The following is a 23,728-nucleotide window of genomic DNA, read 5'->3' on the forward strand; positions in this document are numbered from 1 at the left end:
GATTCAACGTTAAACACACCCAATTAGAGTTAACCTAGTACCCTTATTTGCGGGCGAGTCTCAAATCTTATTTGCGGTGTTTTGGTCCAGAATACCACATTTGTTTGAGGAGGCCTGGTAATCATAAACGTTTCACTGTGAATAGCACGTCAAAGGAAAAGATTGCTCACCTTTACGCATCCTGTCACATATGCGGCAGTTTTTTTTGCCAAACCAATATTCTTTAAGTGCCGCACAATCGCAGGGCGTAAAGGGAGCCAGACTCATCTTTGCGTCGCACCAAAAACGTAACTTGAATTTAGAAATGACAAAGACCGCGACCACAATGGATGGTGGGCGCGAAAGTGACGGCGAGAGACTCGAATGTCCTCTTTACATGGAATCCATCAAAAAGGGTCAACTCTGTAGTGTTGGGCCGATCGCAAATGTCAACCAGTGAACGATGGAGGCCAATTAGCCATTGACTGTTGTGAATGAATCCCGAATCACTTTAAACCGTTGTGCGCACTGCTTCTTGGATTTCCCGGACACACTCTGTAATTGCGGTCCACCGCTCTTTTTGCCCATGCTCGCTGGATTCGCAGCTTGTCCATCTTGTAGCTTCTGATCCTGTTCGGCCGTCCACACGTCTTCGTTGGATTGCGAAGAGTCTTCGGGTTCTGATGCTGCCGCGACGCCGTTCGTGCTATCGGTTGGTATGCTGTGCGTCTTCGCCACGTTGTTGTATTTCTCGATACATTCCTCCGTGGATCGGGGTTCGTCCTGTTTACACAAATTATTCACAAACAACGCAATCTGTTCCCATCGTGAGGAACCGCCGGGTGGATACTTCTTGACTGCCTTAGCCAGGGCTGACAATTCCTCCTTGGTCCAGAGGTTCGGCTTCAACGCCGGTGTTACAACAGGCGATTTGTCGTTTCTTTCGTCGAAAAAGTTCCGTTGTGAGATGGAGACGATTGTTCGCCATTGATAAAGTCCCCGTCTGCTTCCCGCTGCTTAGCCACCAGTACTTCTTGGTGAATCATCGTCAACGACTCTTTCGGACAAGTGATATTTTCCAATTCTTGAGCCAACGATTGCAACCCCGTCAAATCCAAATTTGTACACAGCACTTCGACATCCAGATTCACGTCGAAGGTATCCGCCCATACAATGGACGATTTCTGTTCCGATTCGAGAGATTCAAAAGAGGCCGACGCCATTTTTTCGCAGACTCTGTCGCGCTTTCCGTATGTGTTTCTTTGTTGTTCGCGCGTCACCTTTTCTTCCGCTCGCCGCTGCCGGTCCTCTACTTCTTGTTGTTGCCGTTCATGCTCTAATTGCGCGTCTAACTTTTGTTGTTCCGCCTTTTCCTGTCGCTCGCGCTTGGTCTTTTCGACCAAAAACATGTAGTCTTTGACCCGTGAAAGTCTGCAACGTAGAGCGTATTCAAACTTGTCTCAGTACTCTTCCCAGGCCATCGACTGGTTAAGGTTCTCCTCGTTTCCCCGCGCTCCTGTTGCGTCAATGAGAGACGGAATAGTCGTAGTAGCTGCTAGCGAGTATTAACATGACTGACGCCATTTCTGAAACAAGACATCGAGAGGTTCCAACAATCAAATGTTTACCAACCATGTGCGATTGCGTTGGTTCGGGTGATAGATTTTTTTAACCTACTCGTTAGCTATTTGTTCCTTTCGCTGTTCTTCAGCCTTATGTCGTAGGAAAGAGCCAATGCACTCTTCTAGGAGGTCACCATCCATAAAGGCCTGTACGTTGGACGTTTCCCAACCCGTCCTTTGGTCTTTGACCATTTTGTAAGGATGGAAAACATAGTTCCGGATCTGCGCACCCCACGAAGCTTCCACCATATCCCCTCGAATCTCCTTGATTTCGGCCACGCGCTGTTCTTGGACAATGGCCAAGAGTTGCGCTTTTAGACGCTTCAAGGCAATATTTTTGTTCATGCTTTGGCTCCGCTCCTGAGCACATTTTACCTGCAAACCTGACGGCAAATGCTTAATGCGTACTGCCGAGTTGACTTTGTTCACATTCTGTCCACCCTTGCCCCCGGCGCGCATGGTAGTAATTTCCAACTCTGATTCGGGAACATCAATCGTATTCCAGTAAGCATCATCATCTTGATTCAAAATATCCGGCGCCACATCAACTCCGGCAAAGGTCGTTTGCCGCTTGTTGTTGGCGTTAAACGGGCTGAGGCGGACCATGCGGTGCGCCCCCTTTTCACCCTGCAGCCAACCGTAGGCGTTGTCACCGGATACGAGCAGTTCGACGCTCTTGTAGCCCACCGCTTCCCCGGCCTGTTCATCCTGTACGACGCACGACAATCCCATTGCCTCGCAGTGTCGTTGGTACATGCGTTTCAGATCGCCCACCCAGTCGTTGGCTTCAGTACCTCCGGCCCCGGCCGTCAGGAGTAGACGAGCCGGGGCGTGATCGTACGGGCCGCTCAGGAGTAATTCCAATTCGAATCGATCGCTGTCTTCGCGTAAGCGCGCAATGGCGGAACGGAACTCGTCCAAGAGCATGGCACGTTCCTCGGAAGCCAATCTCAAAGAATTGTTCACCCCGCTGGTAACGGCGGTGGCGTCGTCGGAGGATGCGGTCCACGACTGGGACAATATTTCGAGCGCCGCCTGGGCGTCTCCGTGCCACTCTTGCCAAGCTTGTATCCGGGTGAGGAGTCTCGTGGCGGTGGAGACTTGAGCGTTGACGATGGCGGCGCGACTCGTGTTGGCTTCGTCCCAAAAATCGGGTTGGGACTGCTCCGTTTCCAAATCGGCAATTTGACTTTGTAGTGCCGGTAGTTTGGTCGTGGAGGCTAGATTCTTTCGATACAATTCGGTTGCCGATTGAAAATCTCGCTTTACCTCGGTGAGTTCGGTATCCGTAAATGTGGTTGTGGAGGATGTGGAAGCGGTGGACAAAGACGACATTGGTTTTTGTGAACTGAATAGTTGCGTGTAAATGGAGGACGACCCTGACGAGGCAAACGGCGACAGTGGCAAGGAGTGTCGTCTCGTGGATACCCTTCGAGGAGTGCGGTGGAAGTTGGACCTTGTCCGTGGCGTTATTTTCACAGGTGCAGCGTGTAGTACGGTGGGAGTGGGCCTCGGGCTCGAGGTCCACGGCAGCGAATCCGACAGTTTCCTTGCCGCTCCGTCCAAGGCCAATCTTCGGCTGTGCGTGCCGCCGGTGCCGGCGGATCGTGTGACGACCAAGGCTGTCGCGACGTACTCTGTTTCCAGTCTTCGGCATACTCTGGTCCACAGGAAAATCATACCAAATGTGGACCAACGCGAATGGAGCATGATCCTTCGCCTGGCAAGCGAAACAATTATCGGAAGAGGCTACACACAAATCGACGAATTCGTCAGCGTCTTTTCATACGGACGCGTACAAGTTGTTGGAACCGAGTCGAGGAGGTGACAGTGTTTGCACGAGACTCTGGCAACGCGAATACCCTTCGTTGCTGTGATCACAGTCCTACTTGTTGACACCCAAAGTTGACAATTGAACGGATAGTTCGTAAAATGAGTGGATACTATTTTTTGTTTTTGCTGCTGTTAGGTATCAACAGTGCCAGTGAAAAAGCTTTGACTAACAGTAACGTAATGTTTAACCACAAACTGGAAGTTAACTGTCACCTCAACAAACCTCCTGTTTTGTGTCCGTGAGGTCCAAAAGGGATAATTTCGGCTTTTGGCATTCGCCTCATATCGGACGACGGTTGGACTCCAGGGGTCCGGGCTGTGGGGCCGTGTTTGGTTTGGGTCGTATTTTGCACTCCCTTCGCGGGTTCGACATTCGAGTCCCGTTCCAATTCGTGATCCGGCGGTTGGCGACGCACACCGAACGAACACATCATCGCATTCTCTCGACGTTTGTGGCCAATTCATCCCGACACACACCTCTTTTTACAGTTCATACCGTAACTTGAAAGAGACAGGCATCGTGTAGAAATTGGAAGGACCTTTGTGCTAGCAAAAGGTGACTGGGTTCGACCTTGCGGAGATTTTTGGAATCTTTGGCTGTACGCTACAGGGCAAGTTGTCTCTGTATCCGAGCCGTACAAAAAGACTGTCACCGTCGCGCCAGCTCCAGCACCCTGCACCCCATTCTACGCTAGGTGGTGGACACTTCCAGGAATTATCGATAGACACGCGTAGACAGAATCTACGCGTTCGGCGAACGCCCGTTTTATCAGCATGGGGATATCCAGTAAGACGATTCTGGCAATGCTCGGTGCTTCGTTAGGGTGGACGACGGCCTTGGTCGTGGACGTACCTCACCGTCCCTGGTCGACGAGCTCCCGGACGCGAAGTACCAGTGCGATCGGCAACGGCAACGGCGACATGGACTACGATTCGTCGGCGAGGGCGGGAGCGGACGGATACTCGGTACTGCGACAACCTGCCTCCCGTTCCAATTGGGACCCCAACTTGGATCCGGAGTTCGAGGTTCCTCTTTCCTTGGATCAAGCCCAATCGTCCTTTCAAACACAAGACGACTATTGGTGGAACAATGAAGTTCAAAAGGCCAAACCGAAACAATCAATCCAACGATCGTCGTCAGTCACCGCTTCCTCTGTCACGACTGCGAGCGATCGAGAGCCTGCCAACAATGCCATTGCCAAACCCGAGGATCTCGATTTGTTTCAACGATCTCTCGACACGCTCGATTATCCCCGTGTCTTACAGGCCCTGGAGGAGCAATGCACGACGGTTCCAGCGCGACTCATGGTTCGGCAAGCATCCCACGATTTGACCACCAATGGTACCAGTACAATCCAGTCGAAGAAAAGTAAACGCATACCCAAAGGCTCCGAACGTGCCTTCCAACCGCTGACGGCCGACACGGTACTGGGCACACAAGAACGATACCGAGCAGTGCAAGAACTGGAATGGATCCTCCAAGGTGGATCGGGACAGATTAATTTGGCCGACTACAGTTACCGCAATCGCAAAAGCTACAAGGAAACCCTGGCGGGCAAACCACCACCGCTCGGCGGGAACGCGTTCGATTTACTGGCCATTCTCGCCGTGGCTGAACAGGGCAAAGTACTCGAAGGGGAAGAAATATTTGACGTGTCCCAAATGCTTGATCGTATGCAAGATGTACGGTTGTGGAGCGACGACGGTCTCCTGAACGTGAATCGACTGCAACAGGACATTGAATTTGTTGAATTGCCCAAACTAGCGTCCTGCATCCAAGTCAATACGACTCTCCAAGATTTGCTGCACAACGCCTTTGACAAGGACGATCGATTGAGCGGCACGACATTTCCAGTACTGGGTCGTTTGCGTGCCCGGGTACGATCCTTAAAAGCCGACATTATGGGAACGCTCGATAGCTTGTTGGCCTTGCCCTCCATCAAGAACAAACTGGCGTTGGAAAGCGGCGGTCCGATCTATTCCGAAGTCAACGGTGGTCGCCTAGTACTGCCCGTGGCACAAAAGTATGCCTCCTCCGTAGGCATCGTCCACGATACGTCTCGCTCGGGCAAAACCGTATACGTGGAACCGACGGAGCTCGTGGGACCAACCAACGAATTGCGACAAGCCGAAGGTGAACTGCGGGCCGAAGAAGCCCGTGTGTGGCGGTCCTTGACGGAGCAAATATTGAAAAATCAAATCGTGTTGGAAACCTCGGTTCGAGCGATCGGACAGCTGGATCTTGTCATGGCCCGACTCTTGCTGGGACGCAAACTGTCCGGCACCATTCCTGTTGTACAAGACGAAGGAGTTATTCAACTGCGTAACGCCAAGCATCCCGTATTGTTACTGCGGCAAGTCAAGAATGTGGTCGGTAGTGACGTGGATCTGGGGGCCGACGGCAACCAAGGTTTGGTGTTGACGGGGCCCAACTCGGGTGGAAAAACGGTGATTCTCAAACTGCTCGGTCTCATGGCACTCATGTCTCGCGGTGGTATACCCGTGCCGGCCGATCGGCCACGGGTCGCAGTCGGAGCCAAGTCCTACGGCGACGAGTACGATAGCAACAACGACGAATTCCAACCCCGCATTGACTTTTTCAATCCTGTCCTTGCCGATATTGGTGACATTCAAAGCGTCGGCGGCGACCTGTCAACCTTTTCCGGCCACATGCTCGTTTGCCGTGAAGTCCTGGCCAATTCGGGCCGCAACGCTCTGGTTCTCATGGATGAGCTGGGGAGCGGCACAGATCCGGCTCAGGGTGTTGCGATTGCGCAGGCTTTGCTGGAAGCTATTTTGGAGACGGGCGCTCGCGTGGCCATTACGACGCATTATATGCAATTGAAGCAGCTGGCCGCGTCCGACGACCGTTTTTCCGTCGCGGGGATGCAGTTTGTCCAGGGTCGGCCCACGTACAAGCTGCTTCCCGGCACCGTGGGTGAATCGTTCGCCTTGGCCGTCGCGGAACGCCTCAACCTGCCCCAAAGTGTCATTGACCGAGCGGAGGCCTTGATGGACTCAGAAACCAGACAATTGGGCGACTTGATTCGCGAACTGGAAGACCAAAAGGGTTTGGTAGATCAGCAAGTGTTGGAGCTGGAGGAGAAACGCCAAGAAATCGGCAAGATGCGGTTTGAACTGAAGGAACAAGGACTCCGACTCGAAAAGAAGCAGCTTACGGTACGGCGCGAAGAAGCACGCAAGTTTGCGAAAAAGCTGGAAGAAAAGGAACAAGTATTGGAAAATGTTCTAGAGAAACTCAAAGCGGATCCCACCCGTCGGGTCTTGGCCAAGAGCTGGGACGATATCAAGTTCGTCAAACGAGACGCCTTGAACGAAGCTGAGAATATTCCCAGCATCGTTGCACGTAAAAAGAAAGCCAACGCCGTGCTCGCAGCGGAACAAGGCGAGCTGATTCCCATTGCGGAACTTCGCGAGCGCCCCGAGCTCAAGGAGGGTGACAAGGTAATTGTTTGCAAACAGGGTCCCGTCTTTGGCCGAGAAGCAACGATCGTTAAGTCTCTCGGTAGTCGAGTAGAAGTGTTGGTGAACAATATGAATGTAGGCCTCAAACTGACACAAGTCGCGCTGCCCACCGCATCCTTTCGATCCACCTCGGGTCCCGCAAACACATGGGGCGACGGCCGCCTGTCCATTGGCCGAGCGGCGGAACGAGCGCTGGCAACGGAACGCTGTGCGGGACCATCAACGTCATCATCGTCGTCCTCCGATACCGTTGCCGTGTCGGCTCCGTCTAAATCCCGAGGAGTCACGATGCGCACCACATCCAACACTGTCGACGTGCGCGGTTGCAATTTGGAAGAAGCCAAGGACCGCATCCGGTCCGCGTTCAGCGCGAGCTTACTGGCGGGCCGATCCGTGGTTTACGTACTGCACGGCCACGGAACGGGTGGGGTTTTAAAAAGCAAACTGCGGCAGTGGTTGCCCAAGGAGAAGACACTGGTGGATTCCTTCCAAGGAGCCGATGCGGCGGACGGTGGCGACGCCTTTACCCGCGTGCAGTTGCGGTAGTCCGTGCATAGCGCCGCCAGCTGGGACTATCTCGCCGTCCATGAACCGCTTGGTCGACACTCTGCTAGGCAACGACTAACACGAGTTGAAGTTTGTGGTGATTGATATAGTTATTCTGCGCACAGAAAGCATTGTTGGTCCCGGAACGGGCCCGACGGCTGGTACAGGAGCGCCTCGAGCAGCACGGTGTGGCAGGCACCATCCGTTGTCGCCATGGGTGCGGTATCGCGACCAACCGACAAACTGGCTTACTGTAAATCATGGAAATATGCAGAGCTGGAGCGATTGAAGGGTCCCTTGGTGGTCGCCAGTACCGATGCATACAGCCACAGGCGTCGAAGTAGGTATAGGTCCCGCAAAGAGGTTGGGTGAGGAGGTGGGTGTATCCGATGTCCCTGGACTCCTATGGTCCGTAGGGAGTGTGAAGGTAGCCCGAGTGTGCAGCGTAGAAAAGTTGTTGTGGTTCTTGATGAAATTGCAAATGTTTGGAGTTATGTTGTAACGAACTGTAATTGTACTGGCAATGTAATGTCATTGTCAATGACTGTAACAGCGAGTAGCTACGTAAAGTCCGTGATCCCAATATACCGAGACTGTGAGTAGATATTCCTTTTAGTTTGTGTTCGGCTTCGTCTCGTGAGTGACGTCGTTACGGGAATCCACACACGGGCAACGATGGACGTCATATACCCCATTGGAGTACGTCTCTCTTTTGGCTTCCATACGGTTCCTTCGTGGGGTCCGGTGGGTGGGCGACGTTGTCGCTCCCGGAACCATTCGTCCGTATTCCTCCCGTGTTCGGAAGGCACCACGTACCCCCACCAGGAAAAAACCCGTACTAACTGTAAGTATAGGTATGTATGTATGTGTGTGCCGTTTCCCCAACTGGGCACGGAACAGACCCAACCAACCCGTTCACGATACACACACACACTCACTCCAACACCACACTATACACACTCCAACATTACCAACTTCCAAAGACCCCGTCTCGTTTCGTCTCCCTTAGAGGTTTTACTCAAACAGCCAAACCCAATCACACTCCTTCCAACCCGACACAAGTTCCACTCGCAGTGTCAGTAGCCGCACATTCGGTTCCTTTCCAAACACAAACACTTACAGTTAGTCCAAACACAAAAGTACCCTTCAGCGACAGTCATGTTTGGAGGCATTCCGTTCGAACACTTTGCGCACGGCGGTGGCGGCGGCGGCATGCCCGGAGGTCGAGGCGGTGGTGCTCCCGCGGATACGACCAAACTCTACGAAACCCTTGGAGTGCCCAAAACCGCGACGGCACAAGAAATCAAAAAGGCCTACCGGAAACTCGCCGTCAAGCATCATCCGTAAGTCTCACGATTTGCCATTGTGTGTGGTGCTGATCGTAGCGTGGTAGAGGTTGTTTGACGCCGAGGTGGTCTCTGATGGACGCGGACCGACACTGTCTCATCCACCTGCCGTCTACTCTTTTCTCACTCTATAATGTTTGTCTCTCTTTCTATTCTTTGTCACTCTCCTTAACCCGTTATCGATACCTTGCGGCACTGCATCGTCCTTTTCTACTTACACACATACAGGGACAAGGGCGGTGACGAGCACAAGTTCAAGGAGATTTCAGCCGCCTACGAGATTCTCAGCGACGCGGACAAGCGCGGCAAGTACGACCAGTACGGATTGGACGGTGTCGACGACGAGTCCGGAGCCGCCGCACGCGGGGAAGACCTCTTCAGCATGTTCTTTGGAGGCGGCGGACGCGGTGGCGGACGATCCGGGCCCCGCAAAGGACCCGCCGTCAATCATCCCATCAAGGTCAGTCTGGAAGATCTATACATGGGAAAAACCGTCAAGCTGGCCGTCAACCGCAAAGTCATTGTCGGGGAAGTCCAGACCTGTGCCAAATGCAAGGGACAGGGAGCCATTATGGAAGTCCGACAAATTGGACCCGGCATGATTACGCAAATGCAACGCGCTTGTCCCGATTGCGAAGGACAAGGCACGCAGGCACAGACCAAGACGGAACGGAAGGTCTTGGAAGTCCTCATTGAAAAAGGCATGCAGCACAATCAGAAAATTACCTTTCGCGGCATGGCGGACGAAGTCCCCGGCATGGAACCGGGAGACGTCAACTTTATTGTGCAAGAAAAGGAACACGACATGTTCAAACGAAAAGGCGCCGACTTGCTCGCGACCAAGGAAATTTGTCTCAACCAAGCCCTCTGCGGATACTCGGTACGTTTGTTGTTGTTGTTGTTGTTGTTGTTGTTGTTGTTGTTGTTGTTGTTGTTGTTGTTGTTGGCACACAGTGTTGGTCTACACGGGTTGGTCTACCTTTTATCCTAGGTATTCTTACACACCGACAAGCTCCTCCTCACATTGGAATTGTTTGACACTCGCAGTGGCACTTTACGCATTTGGACGGTCGCAAAATTCTCGTCAAAACCAAACCGGGTCAAATCATTGAATGCGAAACAACGGACGCCGAATCCGGCCGCACCTTGCCCTACCTGACCAACGTGGTGGGCGAAGGCATGCCCAGCCACGGTAATCCCTTCGTGAAGGGCAATCTCTACATTGCCTTTCACGTCCAATTCCCCAAAAGACTCGAACCCGACGTGGTGGCGCAACTCCGCACGCTGTTGCCGGGGGCGAACGTCGACGAAGATTACGACCCGGAAGAGACGGAAGAACACGCCATGGAGTTTGCCGACCTACGACACTTTGGCAAGGGCGGAGCGGCGGCCCAAAGCAGCGAATACGACAGCGACGAAGAAGCCGGTGGTGGACAAGGCGTCCAGTGCCAACAGTCGTAAAACCGGAAACGGCATGGCTTAGGGTAGTGATGGTAGCAATATTGATACCGATGCGTAGATGTGCGTGTGGACGTTTTGTGTGTGCGTGCGCACGGACGGGACGGCGAGTTTGGTGTTGGATGTGATCGGATGCTTCCGGTACGGTGAAACATCGACTACAATTCCCGTGAGTTCGCATTGTAATTAGGGTCTCAATCTTTCGAAAATACAGCCTTGGCTAGTGTATTTCTCTATTGCTGCGTAGCGTATCGCATCGCATCATATGGATGAATCGATTGATTGTGCGATTCGTCCACCGTATTTGTACTCGCAAGGAGTTTGTATAACAGTTAGTCTCTACTAGAGCTAGTAGATTGTACAAAGTGCAAGGGGAGCTTTTTCCATACACTTACTGTGAGGCCCTGTTTCCAGTCGTTTTTGGGTCCCTGTCGTGACGTGTTCATCGGCTTCGCTCACGAGACGCTTCTGCGTTGTCACGCAACGGAACGCGGGAAGTCCGAAATAGTGAGATTCTCGATCGGAGACGAGAACTTGGTGTTCCATTAGGAGCAACTTGGCAAGATTGCCCCTTACCCCAATATACCCAGAGCCACCATGGGAGTCCGCCGACCCTCGTCCACCGGGTCATTCAGCGCTAGCACCACAAACATGCGAAGGAAGTTGTTGCCATTCAATCCGGTGGGACGCAGCAGTATGTTGTGTTCGACGGAATTCAATCCTTTGCAAACGTTGGTTTGGAACGCAACCTCGGGATTTTATGACGTTCCAGACAACACGATCAACACTACGAATACTACGGCTAGTACAACGAATGCTGTTGGTGGAAACACTGGACAACGGTGGCTACAATCCTTGTTTTCGTGGACCAACGAGGACGAATCGTTACAAAATTCCGAGGACGTCAGCGGCATTCACAGCCGTTCACGTCGCGACGCTCCTATTCAAACGGAACAATCGTCCCGTCTCTGGACGAGCCACAAGGCGGACTATGATTACCAGGGACGTGTGGATTCTTACGTGCCTCATCGCCGTTTGGAGGATCCACCGACACCGGTCTTGTACGGCCGTCAGTGTTTGTGCTCCCCGCTCCCCGACACCTACTGCCCCATCGGGGCGCACCACTGCAAGATTGCCTTTACCGACGCCTCGGCTCGCCGGGATATCTTCGAAATATCTTGCGCCGCCGATAGCAAAGACTCCTTTGTTCGCTTCGTTGTGCCCCTCATGTTTTTCTTCTGGTTCCTCGTACTCTGTAGCTGCGTCTACTCGCCCAAGGGTGCCTACGCACGAGGATACCTCCAGCGCGTTGTCTTTTGCTGGCAGACACCCCGGTACGAACAAGCCCTGCAGGAAAATCTGGATCGCATCGTACGACGCAATCGCCAACGCCGCGAAGCACAGGCCCGGATTCGAAGGCGGACGGTCGCGAGCCACCGTGTGGTTCTGGGACGCGATCGCCCTCCCGGCACGGACTCCTTATACCCACCGCAGTTGGATCACAGCCGTCCCGGTCGTCGTGTCGGTAGCCCTGTTGTTACCCACACTACGGATCCACCGACGGAACTTCCACCCGCAGACGTGGATTGGACGGCTCAAGCCGGTATGGAACTGGTCCAACGGTCCGTGGTGGTCTTACGCACCCGGCGGTACCGGGATCGACCGACGGTCCACCAGTCCAGTGACCATGCCGACGCGGCGCAGCAGGAAACGGCACCGCACGATGACGTGTGTGCCATTTGTCTCAACGCCTTTGCCGACGCCGATCGTGTGGGTGACTTGCAGTGCCAACACGTCTTTCACGTCGACTGCCTCAAGTCGTGGATTCAACATAAAAATCACTGTCCCTTGTGCAAGGCGGATGATCTCGCCACTCCTCCCGAAGCACCGCGTAGCAGTCCCAATTTGGAACGGCCATCGTCGTAAGTTTGAATTTAAACATGGAGTTGGCTGCACCGCTTCGTCTGCTTTTGGTTTGGTCGTGTTGGCGTGTGCCATGTTTGCCGCAGAGGACTGCCCCTCTTTCTGTTCCAGTAGTCAGTTTTGAATTCGTTATAGTAGTGTTACCTTCTCTCGACACATCTCATTTACACAATTAGAAAAGAAAAACACATGCAGTACATGGATACAAAACCACCGAATGGAACGAGGGCCACAATTGGATTCTCTGATAGGGTGCGTCACTCGGTACCTGCTGCATTCCGCGAATGTGTCTACAGAGACCGGCGAAAGGAGACCGCGTCCGCCTCGCGCAATACTTGCAAAATATCCTCGTGTACGTGTCCGTTACTGCAGAGCATGTTACGGGTAGACAGTTGATATTCCGATCCATCCAAACCCGTCACGACACCACCCGCCTCTTGTACGAGCAAGGCTCCGGCAGCCAAATCCCAACTCGACAAATCGTAGCCGAAATGTGCCGCCAAACGGCCTGCCGCGATCCATGACAAGGTCAAGGCACTGCAGGCTACCACACGGATCCCACGGCAGGTACCGTTCAACGCCAGGACGCCACGCATGGAGGTGGCAAAGGCGGCGGGGTCCGCCGGACAGCCGGCGTTGACGATGGCGTCGTGGACGTTGGTGACGGTATCGGCAACGCGCAAGGGTTGGCCGTTGACGGTGGCGCCTTGTCCACGCACTGCGGCAAAGAGTTCGTCCTCATGCGGGTCGTAGACGACGCCGACCACCGTAATTCCTTGGTAGACAACCGCCATGGTGACGGCGCACAACCGGAGTCCGGAGGCAAAGTTGGCCGTCCCGTCGATCGGGTCGCAGATCCATACGTAGCCCGACTCGGAATTTTGTACAGTCGTGGACAAGGCGGCTTCGCTAGCGGCTGCGCCGGGATCGACATCTTCCTCACCGAGAAAGGAGTGCGTGGGATACGCTGCACGGACAATCGTCTCGACCGCCAATTGGGCCTGCTTATCGTATTCGGTCACAATGTCTTTTATATTGGTTTTGACGTCAATGGCTGGGGAGGAATGGTGCGTGGCACCTGCTTCCAGTTCAGCAGCACATCCGAGATGAGCCGTGATGACGGCTCCCGCCGCTCTGGCTGCTTGCGACGCCGTTTCGAGTAGCCTTTGACAATCTCGTGACGAAAGCGACTTCCAGGCATCAGGTCCGGTAGCGTCCAAGGAAGCCGAGCGGACGATGCCGTAAGGATCGGCAGCGTTCGTCGAAAACCCCCCACGGGCCGGTGTGGATTTTGCCTTTTGCGAGCCAAACGATGGAACAAGAAAGGCCGGACGAGGCCGACAGCTGCGAGTAGTATGTCTAGCAAGAAGGACCGAGGCGACGACTGCAGTATTCATCGAACGTCGTAAGGATCGATTGCTGGACATTGGATAATTGCAGTTCTTTGCGTATCGTTAGCGGCAACGTTGCGAATAGCGAGTTGGGAAATTCGTGCAATCAACGGAAAGCAAGGGGCGTGGATGGATCGGTGCGCGTCGGAAAGTGCATGCAACCACGAAAATGTCTACTTTACAGTGAAGCAACGGAGAGCAACGCCATGGTCACCTATCGTTTGCGCTATCGAAACACGAATTCCCTTTGGAACACGGATTGTTTTAAAAATTATTTTTGAATACAAAAGTTGAAATATCAATTGCATTTACAGTGTCTCACTGTACATGTTCTGACTGTGATTCCATCACAATTCGGATCTGTATGGTCTCTGTGTATGTGTTGTAAGTTTGGGCTCGAAAGGCTTTGGATGCTACCGAGACCTTCGAGAGCTAGTGTATACACTTACCGGGTTGGCAAGAGTTTGGACCGTAACTGTTAATTTTACCAGAATGGCAACGCCAGAGCCGTACTTTGCGTGCGATCGACGGCTGAGTCGGGCGGCCCGTGCTCTCGTCCAACAACGGTTGCAAAAGGCCCCGATGCACCGTAATCACGCACTACTAGACCACAGCAGCAGCAGTAGCAACAACGACGAGGCGACCGTTTGGGAGTGGCTTGATCGTACTCTAGTCCAGCCGTCGTCGGCTTGTCCTTTGCTACACGATGCGCTCCAGGAACAAGAACAAGCGGTTGTACTGGTACCGCCCGTCTCCTGGCGGAGTGGAGCGACGCCGGATTGGCAGCGACGGGGCGGAGGACGGCAGAAACGACCCCACCGTACTCGACCATTGCATTGGTTCCAGTGTGGATTGTGTTGGAAGACGTTCGGTACACGATACTATCTCGACCGACATCTCGAACGACACCACGGCGAGGCGTTGGGGACACACGCGGACGATTTGGACGACTCCTGCCCGGCTATCACGTGGTGTGCATTTCTGGGAGCGCATTCGTGTCAGGATACGGCCTTGGAGGAGGAACCCTACTACGACCGTGGTAGTGGAGGCTTGGGGGACGACCGGGATGTGGTTCGTCGCAAGGTGGCCCGGCGAGCACACGACTACGTTTGTACCGCGGAGACGATCCGGCACGCGCAAAATGCGTGTCACGCCATGGTACACGAATGCTTTGGTGGAACCGAATCGGAACTCGGAACATACTTGACGGAGTCTTACTGTTCGACCTTGGCGTGTCCGCATCTCCTTTACCAGCTCTGGAGCAAGACACTCGGTGGGACCCAGGCAGCGGCCCTGGTGCTCAAGCAAGTGCACGAATGGGAAGAAGATTGGATCTACTGGTCCAAAGAACACCACGAAATGGGGAAATGGGGATTTGCCCTCTTGCTGGTACTGGTACTGTTCTACGGACTGGCCTTTTGGAATCGTAGGCACCGGGACACTTTTGCGCTTGCCCCATTCTCGAGTACGCATGCACCCGGACGTCCACGGCGCCGGCCGTGTGAGACACCCCAATTGTGGCCCGTGCCCTCGTCACCATTCAAGCAAAAGCGGAGATGAAAGTAATTAAACAATAAAGGAATAATTATCCGTACAGAAAACAAAAACGGTACACTTATATTGGATGGTTCAAAGGGAACCAACCATTCCGCAGAGAACCAACTTTGGTTCCTCAAGGGCGTTTCTCTGATCCTCTCATTCCGACTCCACGATGGGTGGCGTACATGCGAATCCGCTGTAACCCTTTAGCTTCGTTCACGAGTAGTTGACGGGTGGACTCGATGAAATCTTGGGTCGTATTGGAAAGCTGTCGCTGTACTCCATTGCCGGTACGCAAGTTGTGTAAAAATCGCGATTCGCATAGTTTGGGCAGGAGCAATAGATTGTTGGCGTTACGGGAATCCGCCGTGGCGTTGTTACCTTGAAGGTCCAGTTCCACGGCCTGTTTGGCTTTGGCAATTGCCCGGAGCCACTCGGCAGACTCCTTGCCTCGATGGCGTTTCCGCAATCCGAGCAAGTGGAGTACAGCGGGATTACCGGGAACATCCCGATCGAGCCGAACGAGAACGGCCTTGAGGTCTCCGCCAACATCGTCCGGTCCTCGCTGTGGATCGATCAGGGCCGCCATATTTTGGAGAATGCACAATTGCAAACTGATCTGGCTGCGTGTGTAAAAGCCCGCCACTCCGTGATGCGGCATCAAGTCCTCTCCGGAAAAGTACGAGTCCAGACGGTGGTGATCGTTTCGAATTTCTCGCGCGGCGGCGGCTGGATTGTGGACCCCGCGTGCCATGGTGTTGACGAAAAATGACGTGACGTACTGGTGTACGCAAAAGTCGAGACTTTGTTTGAGAACTTTGGGGTAGTAGTAGTTGCCGGAGAGCCAAGCCTCCAGATCTACAAAATAGTCCTGCAGAGTAGCAATGGTACGATCGACGGGCGACGCAATTTCCTGGCGTTCCCACGGCGCGGTGCCCACGGGTGCCAGGACGGATTCCGGTTCTTGGAGTACGGTAAAGATACGTTCACAGAGAAACGAGGTCGTTTGCAGCGAGAATTGTGTCAGAGTCGCCGACAAGGCTTCCGCGGCTTCCATGTAGGCTGGATTGGTCAATACTTCTTCGTTCCGATTGTCGCATTGTTCTCCGAGTCGATAAATATCGTTAATGAGTGCACAGTACTGGTGCGTTCCGGTATTATTTTCCTTCCAGACGGTATGGACGACCAGCAAGAGTGCTCCCGCCAGTGTTCCCAGTTCTTCGTTACAGGCGGCGAGTACTTGTTCGTGAAAGACCAGTGGTATACATTCGAGGGCGACCGCGTGCTGCTGCTGGTACAGAAAGCTGACCGTTTCGGGCAGGGTCGATACCAAATGTCCGTGTTCGTCGTGTCGAATTTCGTCGGCGCTGTACTGTTCCGCGAGTCGTTGCACCAGCGTGGCCATTTCGTTGCGTACGCCCTTTTGCAAGTAGACTTGCAGGAGACGTTCCTGGTCGTGCTGCCAGGTGTCGCTGACGCGTAGCCGACGGGCCCGGGCCGATTCCTGGAAATCGTCGAGCCAGGAAATGGTCCGGGCCGCTTCCGCGGGCGTCATGGTAGTGAGACGCGCTTGATACTGTTCGACCAATCGTGGAGCGAGGAAGCGTTCCAAGCCTTCCCACAACGCGTGTCGTAGTCTGGTGGGTGTGCGGGTTTCGTGAAAGAGTGTTTGCAGCTGCAGAAAGTCTTGCACGACGTGATTGGCAGCCATCAGGTGCAATTCCAGATCATCGTGATGCCCTTCGTAGGACTGATCCAGGAGCATTTCGGTATAGTCGCCGTTCATGTGGTTCCACAGTGCTTCGTACTGTTTCACGGTGATGGCAATGCGGGTCTTGCCACCGTCGCGATTGGCCCGTTGACATCTCCGATGCAATGTCGTCCACAGTTTGGTCGCAAAGTCCCGAAAGGCGTGCGGGAGTTCGTCATTGACCAGTACCGTCTCGGCGGATTCGTCGAGCAAGGCAAAGGCTCCGAATTCCGCTGCCAAGGCGGGCAGTTGTTCGGGCGGGGGTTGCGCTGCGGTACGACGATCCCGGGCGACGGCGGCACCGGTACCCGCAGCACGCGTCGCTGCTTTGCGATTCGTGTTTGGGGAGGGTGGGACGACAAGAGGAGTGTGACTCTGGCGAAAGAATCGCGAGGCGAGTGACTTTGAGACGACCGTCGGAGGAGCCAACGGTTTGGACGGAGCCTCGCGAGGCTCCTTGCGACCTGGCGGGCGGACTCGTGACATGGCAACGTGCCGATGGGACATGATTGTGAAACAAAAACAACAACAAAAGAGGATGTTGGAGAATGGAGGAGGAGGGTGAAACTGTGCGAGTCCGCAATTCACACAAGTCACACAAGCGAAACCAAACAAGCAGGAGTCCTTTCGGCTTGGAAACCAGACTAACAGCAAGTGTAGAAACGTCGAGAGCGTTGAATCTTGCTTGGGCCCGTCCCCGACAGTAGGAGAGGGTACGGTATTTTCTACGTGTCTAGAGGTACGCGCTGGGATGCGCTAGTTAGATACATACCTACATAGTACACACGGGGTGGTGGGTGGCGCACCGCGCGACGGTGGTGAAGCACGCACGCATCCTTACTTGCTTGCTTGGGGGGAAGTAATTTTGCGACGCGAAAGGCCCACTCCGAATTGTTTTGCGTGAACGAAGGGGAGGGGAGGGGTTCTTGGTATCGTGTGGTGTGTGGTGTGTGATTGGTACCTCCGTGTACTACTTACTACCTACCTACCTGATTGATTACCTAATTACCTATCTACCGTTATCTACCTAGGTACCAACGTGGACTCGTGTTTACCCGTGACTCGTGGAGAGAGACGGTTTTCGAACCAAACCATGGGTACGGTTCCAAACGGGTCAGACTGTCGTTGCGACGATGCCATGTACTGCGGTGGAACGTTCCGACCATTTCGGAATATTCCAACGGAAAACGCTCGCGCGCCGGACTATTTAAGGCATCCCACAAATTCGAACGTTCGATCCGTTCCCTGCCAGTGTCGTTTTCCCCCCACCCCGCACGCCGATTCGAATGCACCAATCAACCAAGTTCACGCAACCAACCAGCTACAGTGTGTGGGGGTTCCTATCGAGACATTGGACGAGGCACAAGAGTACGAGTACGATTCCCGTACCAAGAACGAAAAGAAGTCGGTAGATAGGTAGGTACCCAATAAATCCGACCAGTGTATTACTTGCTTCTACATTGGATCAGACTGGATTGGATCGGATCGGATCGGATCGACGCACCCCTCTCACAAAACCTTTCCCACACGCGCGCTTCGGCTGTGTCCACCATTGCGACAGTAGCACTCTATCGCTCTAGCAGTAGGTGACTGGTTTCGGGTATTGATAGTGTCGCGGGGTGCTTGTGATTGGGATTGTCATTGCACACTCCGTTCCTGCCACACACTCTTTCCCCTGCAATACGTTCAACCGTAATTGACACGGACTCCAACACAAGTTGTACCCAACAAATTGTCAACGAGACTCCCATTTCGGCTCCCATTCAATTCTGTTTCAATCGTTACGACTCTCATTGACTCTGGAGTCTTTGACACAACAAAACAAAAAGGGTACAAAACTGGGGGATCGGTTGCTATTGCTATTGCGATTCACTGTCATCACGACCCGACATGACTTCTCTCTGGACGTTTCTCCAGCGCCACCAAGCGGATTCCATCGATGATCTTTCTTCCCACGCTCTCGGAAACCAGGATTCCTTCGATCCGCACTCACCCAACCTACCGGCGGTGACCGCGAGTCACAGCTGCGATACCGTCGAAAACGAATACGACGATAACAACAACCACCATCACAAACGTACACAACCAACCTTGATTCAGATACCTCTCCGTCACGCGCCCTCGACTCCCGAAGGATTGCGTTCACGTCCATCCGTGTCGCTCTTGCGCCAGGAACTCGCTATTCCGTCCAATCTTTCCTGGAGTCCGGTTGCAAACAAGGAACACCGTCCTTCCGTTCTACCCCCCATGCCCAGCAATTCATGGTCCACGCAAGGATCGTTGCACTCACCACCCGTCAGCAACAGTTCCTTTTATGCCGGAGACGGGATCGCGCAGTCACCCAACCTACGTCCCGGACGAGCCCGAACCGCCGTGGGGGCTTTGGTAGTGGCTCTCCAAAACGTTCCACCACAAAGGTCCCACCCATCGACCTGTAGTTTACCGTCCTTGCCCAGTCGAGATCTGGATGAGTACGAACCAAACGACGTTTCCGAAGATTCCGAAGAAGCCTTCCCGTACACGCCGTTCGGCCACACACCGACACGTCACAATCCCACCCTCCGACGGTCATCAAGTCCCGTATCCCACGATACCAGTATCGTCGCGTCACCTTCCTCGTTGACCCGTCCGTATTCATTGATCCCAGCACCGCGGATTGTGCTTCCGCCAAATAATGACAGTCCCACGTCTTCACGGATGAGTCTCATGCCCAACGATCCCCACGAACAACCCTACGATTTTGAACCGTTAGAATCCTCCAGTCGCGTCGTGTACGCCTGTGATCAGACACAAGTCTCGGCTTTGGAACAAGAATCGCTTCAGGATCGGGCTCTGGTCGTCGAGGACGATGCGGCTCAGGACGAAACAAACCTAGCTCTGTACAATCAAAGAAATCAGCGGCTTTACCAGCAACACCTACTCGTCGCCTGTATTGAACGATTGCAAGATCAGCTGCACCTTGTGGCGCATATCGAAACCATCAACGAAGCGGGTTTGCAGGAAGTAGTAAAAACATCCATGGACGAAGAAGGAATACTCCAAGGATTCTCCGAACTTGACCGTCACAACATTGTGGCGAATCTAAATGCCCTACTCATTGAAATGGACGTGGCGCAACAGGAAGAATTCTTTATGAGTCCTACGCAAGTGCCCATGGTGGCCGAACCGCACAACGTCCTCCGCGACGCCATTCTACTCTGCCGCACCCTGGTGGAAGTGGCCACTCCGGCCGAAGAACGGTGCGCGCATAATCAATCCCACACACCCGTGGAGCAACAAGGACGTTGGAAGATCATTCCTGGCCTGGCCATTGCCATGGGGGCCAATGTTCTGCCGGAGACTCCTCCACCGCGTGGGGGAGATACGTCTGTCTTTTCTCTGCCCGAATCGGAACGCACGCCAATGACGTCGAACGTCAGTACGACTAGTACCATCACGTCCCATCCGCAGCCAGATGTACACCTTGGTCCAGCACTTTGGCAGAGTGGGGCCAATGGTCTGCAAATTCGACGAACGATTCAGGTTTTGTCATCGGCGTTTCAGACGTTGAGCAAAAGCTGCCGCACGTTGACGGCAATCAATCCGAGTGCCCACGACCTTGCTCGTGCCGCCCATAGCATCAAGCAAGTGTATTCGAAACAACTCGCGCGGATGGATACTGAAGATCTCAAGCATTTGATTGATGCTTTCGAGTTGGACATTCCGCCATTTCGTATCGCGCGTCAAGTCTCGCGCGACCAAAGTGAGGACGGATTACCGGCGCTTCCTCCGCTTTTCACCTCGCGTACGGTCGCGGAAGAATTCCGCCTCGCATCCGCACCCCAAGCGTCCCGTATGGAACGATTCCACGGGCCTCGTCAAGACGACCGTGAGTCCTTGTTTTCACCCAACACGGACGATATGCGCACGTGGACTCTGGAATCCGAAGGAGAATACGACGACGACGAAGACTCCTTGTTGTTGTACGACGATTTGCGTCGTCAAGACGGCAGCAACGAGTACAACGATCAACCGGAACCACGCGATGCCGCCCCGATGTCGGCCCTAATCGAGCCCACGCATTCGCAAACCGCGGCGAATTTCGGTCCGTGCTGTTCCCTGGACGAAGATGACGTCTGTACGTAAACAAGCAGTGCAAGCCTCCGGCGCCCTGTAAAGTGCCTACCCTTGGAGACGAGTAACACAATGTACACCTCCCTACGGCGAAATATTCATCAAACGTTTACATTACCTAGTTTGATTGGAGGTGAAAATAGTAACATGATTACAGAGTGCCTTTTTTTGGAACGTGTCAGCGCATTTATATCCTTCCGTTTAGCCGCCCGAAATTGGTGGAATCAGTGCAATTGTGTCGCCTTCTTTCAACGGAAGGCATTGACCGGGGAGAAGATATTCTTCATTCAACGCGAGCGTGAGCGTATCTTCATCCAGCACCATACTGGCGAGCTTGGGATATTTTTCTGCCAGAAGTTGTCGAATTTGAACGGTATCACAGTCGGATCGGACCGTCAAGCTGATTTGACCCGTTCCAGAAATTTCGCGGGCCGTAGCGAACATGAGTACTTGAACCGTAATATCACCCATCGTTCCCGTTTGTTGGAGAGGCAGCAACGATCGTAACTGCGCCGCAGAGGCCAAGGAGAGCGAAATCTTGTTTTTTTTCTCGGTTCGATCGATCAGGAAAGAATACGAATGGATCGCTTGGAATCTTTTCCCGACGAAGAAAGTTCCGGAAAAAGTGAGCAGCTCATTTGTAGCCTCGTGGTGCGAATGGGAGCGGACTACGAACTGTTAGGTGTCGTGCGATAGCAGTCTTTGACGGTCACTTCTAGCGGTCTTCCCGTCAACACAAAATAAGGTAGGATTGCAGACGGTAACGGTTTGACAACGGTAATGGAACGCAAACGCAATGGCCCACAATCCACCCACCCACCGTTCGTGAACAAGCAAGCACTTCGGGATACTCGTTCGAAGGTAAGAGGAGGTTTGCTTTCGTTGATTGCGGTCACATAGTTCAAGGCATCGATAAATTAGTGTCGGTCTGGAAAGTGCTTCGAACACGCTTCAAAGGCGAAAGAACGCGATTCAATCGTTGATTCCCTCCAATTTTGGGAGGATCGTCAATGCGTCGAAAAATCACGTCACCGGTTTTTCAACGCGTAAAGCAACTCCGGAAATGTCCCACAAGGCTCGCAGGAGTATTGAGTGCCAAGGACTTCGTTTCTGGTAACTTGGATTGTTGTGAAATGGAACGGCTTGTCGGCCATGGTCCCAACCATTTGTCTCGGACGATGCTTCGGATGATCTACATAAGGAACTAAATATTTCGACGCGCAGGCAGAGCTATTTGCCTATGTTTTCCTTTTGACGATCTCGCTATATCTCTTCGTCTTCGCGAAGGGAAATTTCTCCCAGTCGACGCCGCTGCTTGTTCGACACCGGCCGTTGCGTTAAAACCTTTCGCAATTGCGTCGTAGCTTACAAGTATCCTTCATTTTACTCTTCTCTCCAGACCCTTCACGTTTAACAACGATTAATCATGAGTGTCGAAATGGAAACTTGCCCGGCGTCTGCGCCTTTCTTTGGGTTTATGGGAGTGACTTCCGCCCTGGTGTTTGCCAATATTGGCGCCGCGTACGGAACAGCCAAGTCCGGAGTCGGTATTTCCTCCATGGGTGTGATGAACCCGGGTCTGGTCATGCGTAACATCATTCCCGTAGTCATGGCGGGAGTTCTGGGAATCTACGGGCTCATTGTGGCCGTGATTATTCAGGGTTCCATTGTATCTCCGCAAAACGGACTTTCTCAGTACTCGCTATACACCGGCTTTGCACATTTGGCGGCTGGCCTATGCTGCGGTCTTTCCGGTCTGGCGGCTGGTATGGCCATTGGTATTGTAGGAGACGCCGGTGTCCGTGCGGTGGGTCAGCAAGAAAAGCTCTTTGTCGGTATGATTCTTATCCTAATTTTCGCCGAAGCCCTCGGTCTTTACGGTACGTACAAGGCGGGACACGTCGGAGAGGGCACGCATGCTATTCCGTGCGCTCGATGCTGCTGCTGGATCGTATACTTATATATGTGTTTTTGTTTTGGTTTGTACAGGTTTAATTGTGGCCTTGATCTTGTCGCAGAACTCGTTCGTGTGCGAGGGGAACAACTAACTGTAATTTTGCCTTTGCGGGAAGCGAGCTATTGACACTGGGTGAATACGCGCAGCTTCTCTGCTTGCGCTACGGTGCTAGTAAACTGTTCGGAACTAGTTTGATAACAGGTGTAACCTAGGACCAACCGAGAGTGTTTAAACGGATGCGGCCTTTCTGTAGTGTTGTAGTCGGAAAAGCAGCCTTTCACTATCGCTCACCCACGGGGCATTCCTTTCATATGCCTGAGAGTACGTAGCGCTTGCCAGCACCTGCGGTACACAATGCAGCTTGTGTCAGATAAAAGTCTCATAAAATACGAGCGCGCTTCTACCCACTCTCGCACGGTCGGTTGGCTTTAAATGACAAGCTCCGCCGGTGTGCTCTAACTCTCAAAATATCGGAAAGAGAAAAAACAGAATTTATAGACACGTATATCTGAAAACCCATGAACTCCATTCATTGAGAATGCTTTGCTTCCCGCCCGTATGTGAGAAGTTTCTGCAAGGGGTACAATCGTGCTCCTGCAAAAAGGAGAATAGTGTATTTTGTTGGCAAATGGACATTTTTTTGGCTCTCACGTTACGTCAGTTAGGGTAGCTCATCTCTACCAACTGTAAAGAGATGGAAGGATAAACGGAAATCCTCGGCTACGATGACGTAAGCATAGTGACCTACTTACTCCCGGATTATGTTTGGTTTCATACCGTCTGAA

General features: G+C 53.2%; 11 protein-coding genes across 11 annotated transcripts; 7 read left to right on the forward strand and 4 right to left on the reverse strand.

Annotated features, from left to right (window-relative positions):
* Positions 1–145: 145 nt before the first annotated feature.
* On the reverse strand, positions 146–1,388 carry PHATRDRAFT_47728 (predicted protein; the record flags this gene model as incomplete). Its single annotated transcript, XM_002182075.1, has 2 exons — positions 146–919; positions 955–1,388. 2 exons carry the CDS (start codon positions 1,386–1,388, stop codon positions 454–456), a joined length of 900 nt encoding a protein of 299 aa, XP_002182111.1. The 3' UTR covers positions 146–453.
* Positions 1,389–1,652: 264 nt separating this feature from the next.
* On the reverse strand, positions 1,653–3,038 carry PHATRDRAFT_21873 (predicted protein; the record flags this gene model as incomplete). Its single annotated transcript, XM_002182076.1, has 2 exons — positions 2,614–3,038; positions 1,653–2,550 (listed from the first exon to the last, which is right to left on the reverse strand). The coding sequence occupies exons 1-2, from the start codon at positions 2,934–2,936 to the stop codon at positions 1,653–1,655; spliced, it is 1,221 nt and encodes a 406-aa protein (XP_002182112.1). The 5' UTR covers positions 2,937–3,038.
* A 1,170-nt stretch (positions 3,039–4,208) lies between these two features.
* PHATRDRAFT_47730 (predicted protein) lies at positions 4,209–7,743 on the forward strand (the record flags this gene model as incomplete). The annotated part of the gene is made up of 1 exon (XM_002181912.1): positions 4,209–7,743. One exon carries the CDS (start codon positions 4,209–4,211, stop codon positions 7,464–7,466), a length of 3,258 nt encoding a protein of 1,085 aa, XP_002181948.1. The 3' UTR covers positions 7,467–7,743.
* Positions 7,744–8,678: 935 nt separating this feature from the next.
* On the forward strand, positions 8,679–10,273 carry PHATRDRAFT_38015 (predicted protein; the record flags this gene model as incomplete). Its single annotated transcript, XM_002181913.1, has 3 exons — positions 8,679–8,809; positions 9,041–9,692; positions 9,860–10,273. The coding sequence occupies 3 exons, from the start codon at positions 8,679–8,681 to the stop codon at positions 10,271–10,273; spliced, it is 1,197 nt and encodes a 398-aa protein (XP_002181949.1).
* A 594-nt stretch (positions 10,274–10,867) lies between these two features.
* PHATRDRAFT_38016 (predicted protein) lies at positions 10,868–12,196 on the forward strand (the record flags this gene model as incomplete). Its single annotated transcript, XM_002181914.1, has 1 exon — positions 10,868–12,196. The coding sequence occupies one exon, from the start codon at positions 10,868–10,870 to the stop codon at positions 12,194–12,196; it is 1,329 nt and encodes a 442-aa protein (XP_002181950.1).
* A 111-nt stretch (positions 12,197–12,307) lies between these two features.
* Positions 12,308–13,800, reverse strand: PHATRDRAFT_29004 (predicted protein). Its single transcript, XM_002182077.1, has one exon. It carries the CDS (start codon positions 13,618–13,620, stop codon positions 12,484–12,486), a length of 1,137 nt encoding a protein of 378 aa, XP_002182113.1. The 5' UTR covers positions 13,621–13,800; the 3' UTR covers positions 12,308–12,483.
* Positions 13,801–14,076: 276 nt separating this feature from the next.
* PHATRDRAFT_38018 (predicted protein) lies at positions 14,077–15,144 on the forward strand (the record flags this gene model as incomplete). Its single annotated transcript, XM_002181915.1, has 1 exon — positions 14,077–15,144. The coding sequence occupies one exon, from the start codon at positions 14,077–14,079 to the stop codon at positions 15,142–15,144; it is 1,068 nt and encodes a 355-aa protein (XP_002181951.1).
* Positions 15,143–17,380, reverse strand: PHATRDRAFT_47733 (predicted protein; the record flags this gene model as incomplete). Its single annotated transcript, XM_002182078.1, has 1 exon — positions 15,143–17,380. The coding sequence occupies one exon, from the start codon at positions 17,378–17,380 to the stop codon at positions 15,257–15,259; it is 2,124 nt and encodes a 707-aa protein (XP_002182114.1). The 3' UTR covers positions 15,143–15,256.
* A 586-nt stretch (positions 17,381–17,966) lies between these two features.
* PHATRDRAFT_38020 (predicted protein) lies at positions 17,967–18,293 on the forward strand (the record flags this gene model as incomplete). The annotated part of the gene is made up of 1 exon (XM_002181916.1): positions 17,967–18,293. One exon carries the CDS (start codon positions 17,967–17,969, stop codon positions 18,291–18,293), a length of 327 nt encoding a protein of 108 aa, XP_002181952.1.
* Positions 18,294–18,763: 470 nt separating this feature from the next.
* On the forward strand, positions 18,764–20,998 carry PHATRDRAFT_47734 (predicted protein; the record flags this gene model as incomplete). The annotated part of the gene is made up of 1 exon (XM_002181917.1): positions 18,764–20,998. One exon carries the CDS (start codon positions 18,764–18,766, stop codon positions 20,996–20,998), a length of 2,235 nt encoding a protein of 744 aa, XP_002181953.1.
* Positions 20,999–22,338: 1,340 nt separating this feature from the next.
* On the forward strand, positions 22,339–23,179 carry PHATRDRAFT_21882 (predicted protein). Its single transcript, XM_002181918.1, has 2 exons — positions 22,339–22,866; positions 22,976–23,179. Exons 1-2 carry the CDS (start codon positions 22,413–22,415, stop codon positions 23,032–23,034), a joined length of 513 nt encoding a protein of 170 aa, XP_002181954.1. The 5' UTR covers positions 22,339–22,412; the 3' UTR covers positions 23,035–23,179.
* The last annotated feature ends 549 nt before the right edge of the window (positions 23,180–23,728 follow it).

The sequence above is a fragment of the Phaeodactylum tricornutum genome, chromosome 14 (genome assembly GCF_000150955.2).
Source record: "Phaeodactylum tricornutum CCAP 1055/1 chromosome 14, whole genome shotgun sequence".
Taxonomy (NCBI): domain Eukaryota; phylum Bacillariophyta; class Bacillariophyceae; order Surirellales; family Neidiaceae; genus Phaeodactylum; species Phaeodactylum tricornutum.

What these genes read in the sequence shown, in the direction of transcription:
- PHATRDRAFT_29004 (XM_002182077.1), bottom strand. Translation starts at nt 13,620, where the DNA reads ATGTCCAGCAATCGATCCTTACGACGTTCGATGAATACTGCAGTCGTC.
- PHATRDRAFT_21882 (XM_002181918.1), top strand. Translation starts at nt 22,413, where the DNA reads ATGAGTGTCGAAATGGAAACTTGCCCGGCGTCTGCGCCTTTCTTTGGG. An exon ending in CGAAGCCCTCGGTCTTTACG is followed by an intron (nt 22,867 to 22,975) that starts GTACGTACAAGG and finishes TGGTTTGTACAG; the next exon opens with GTTTAATTGTGGCCTTGATC.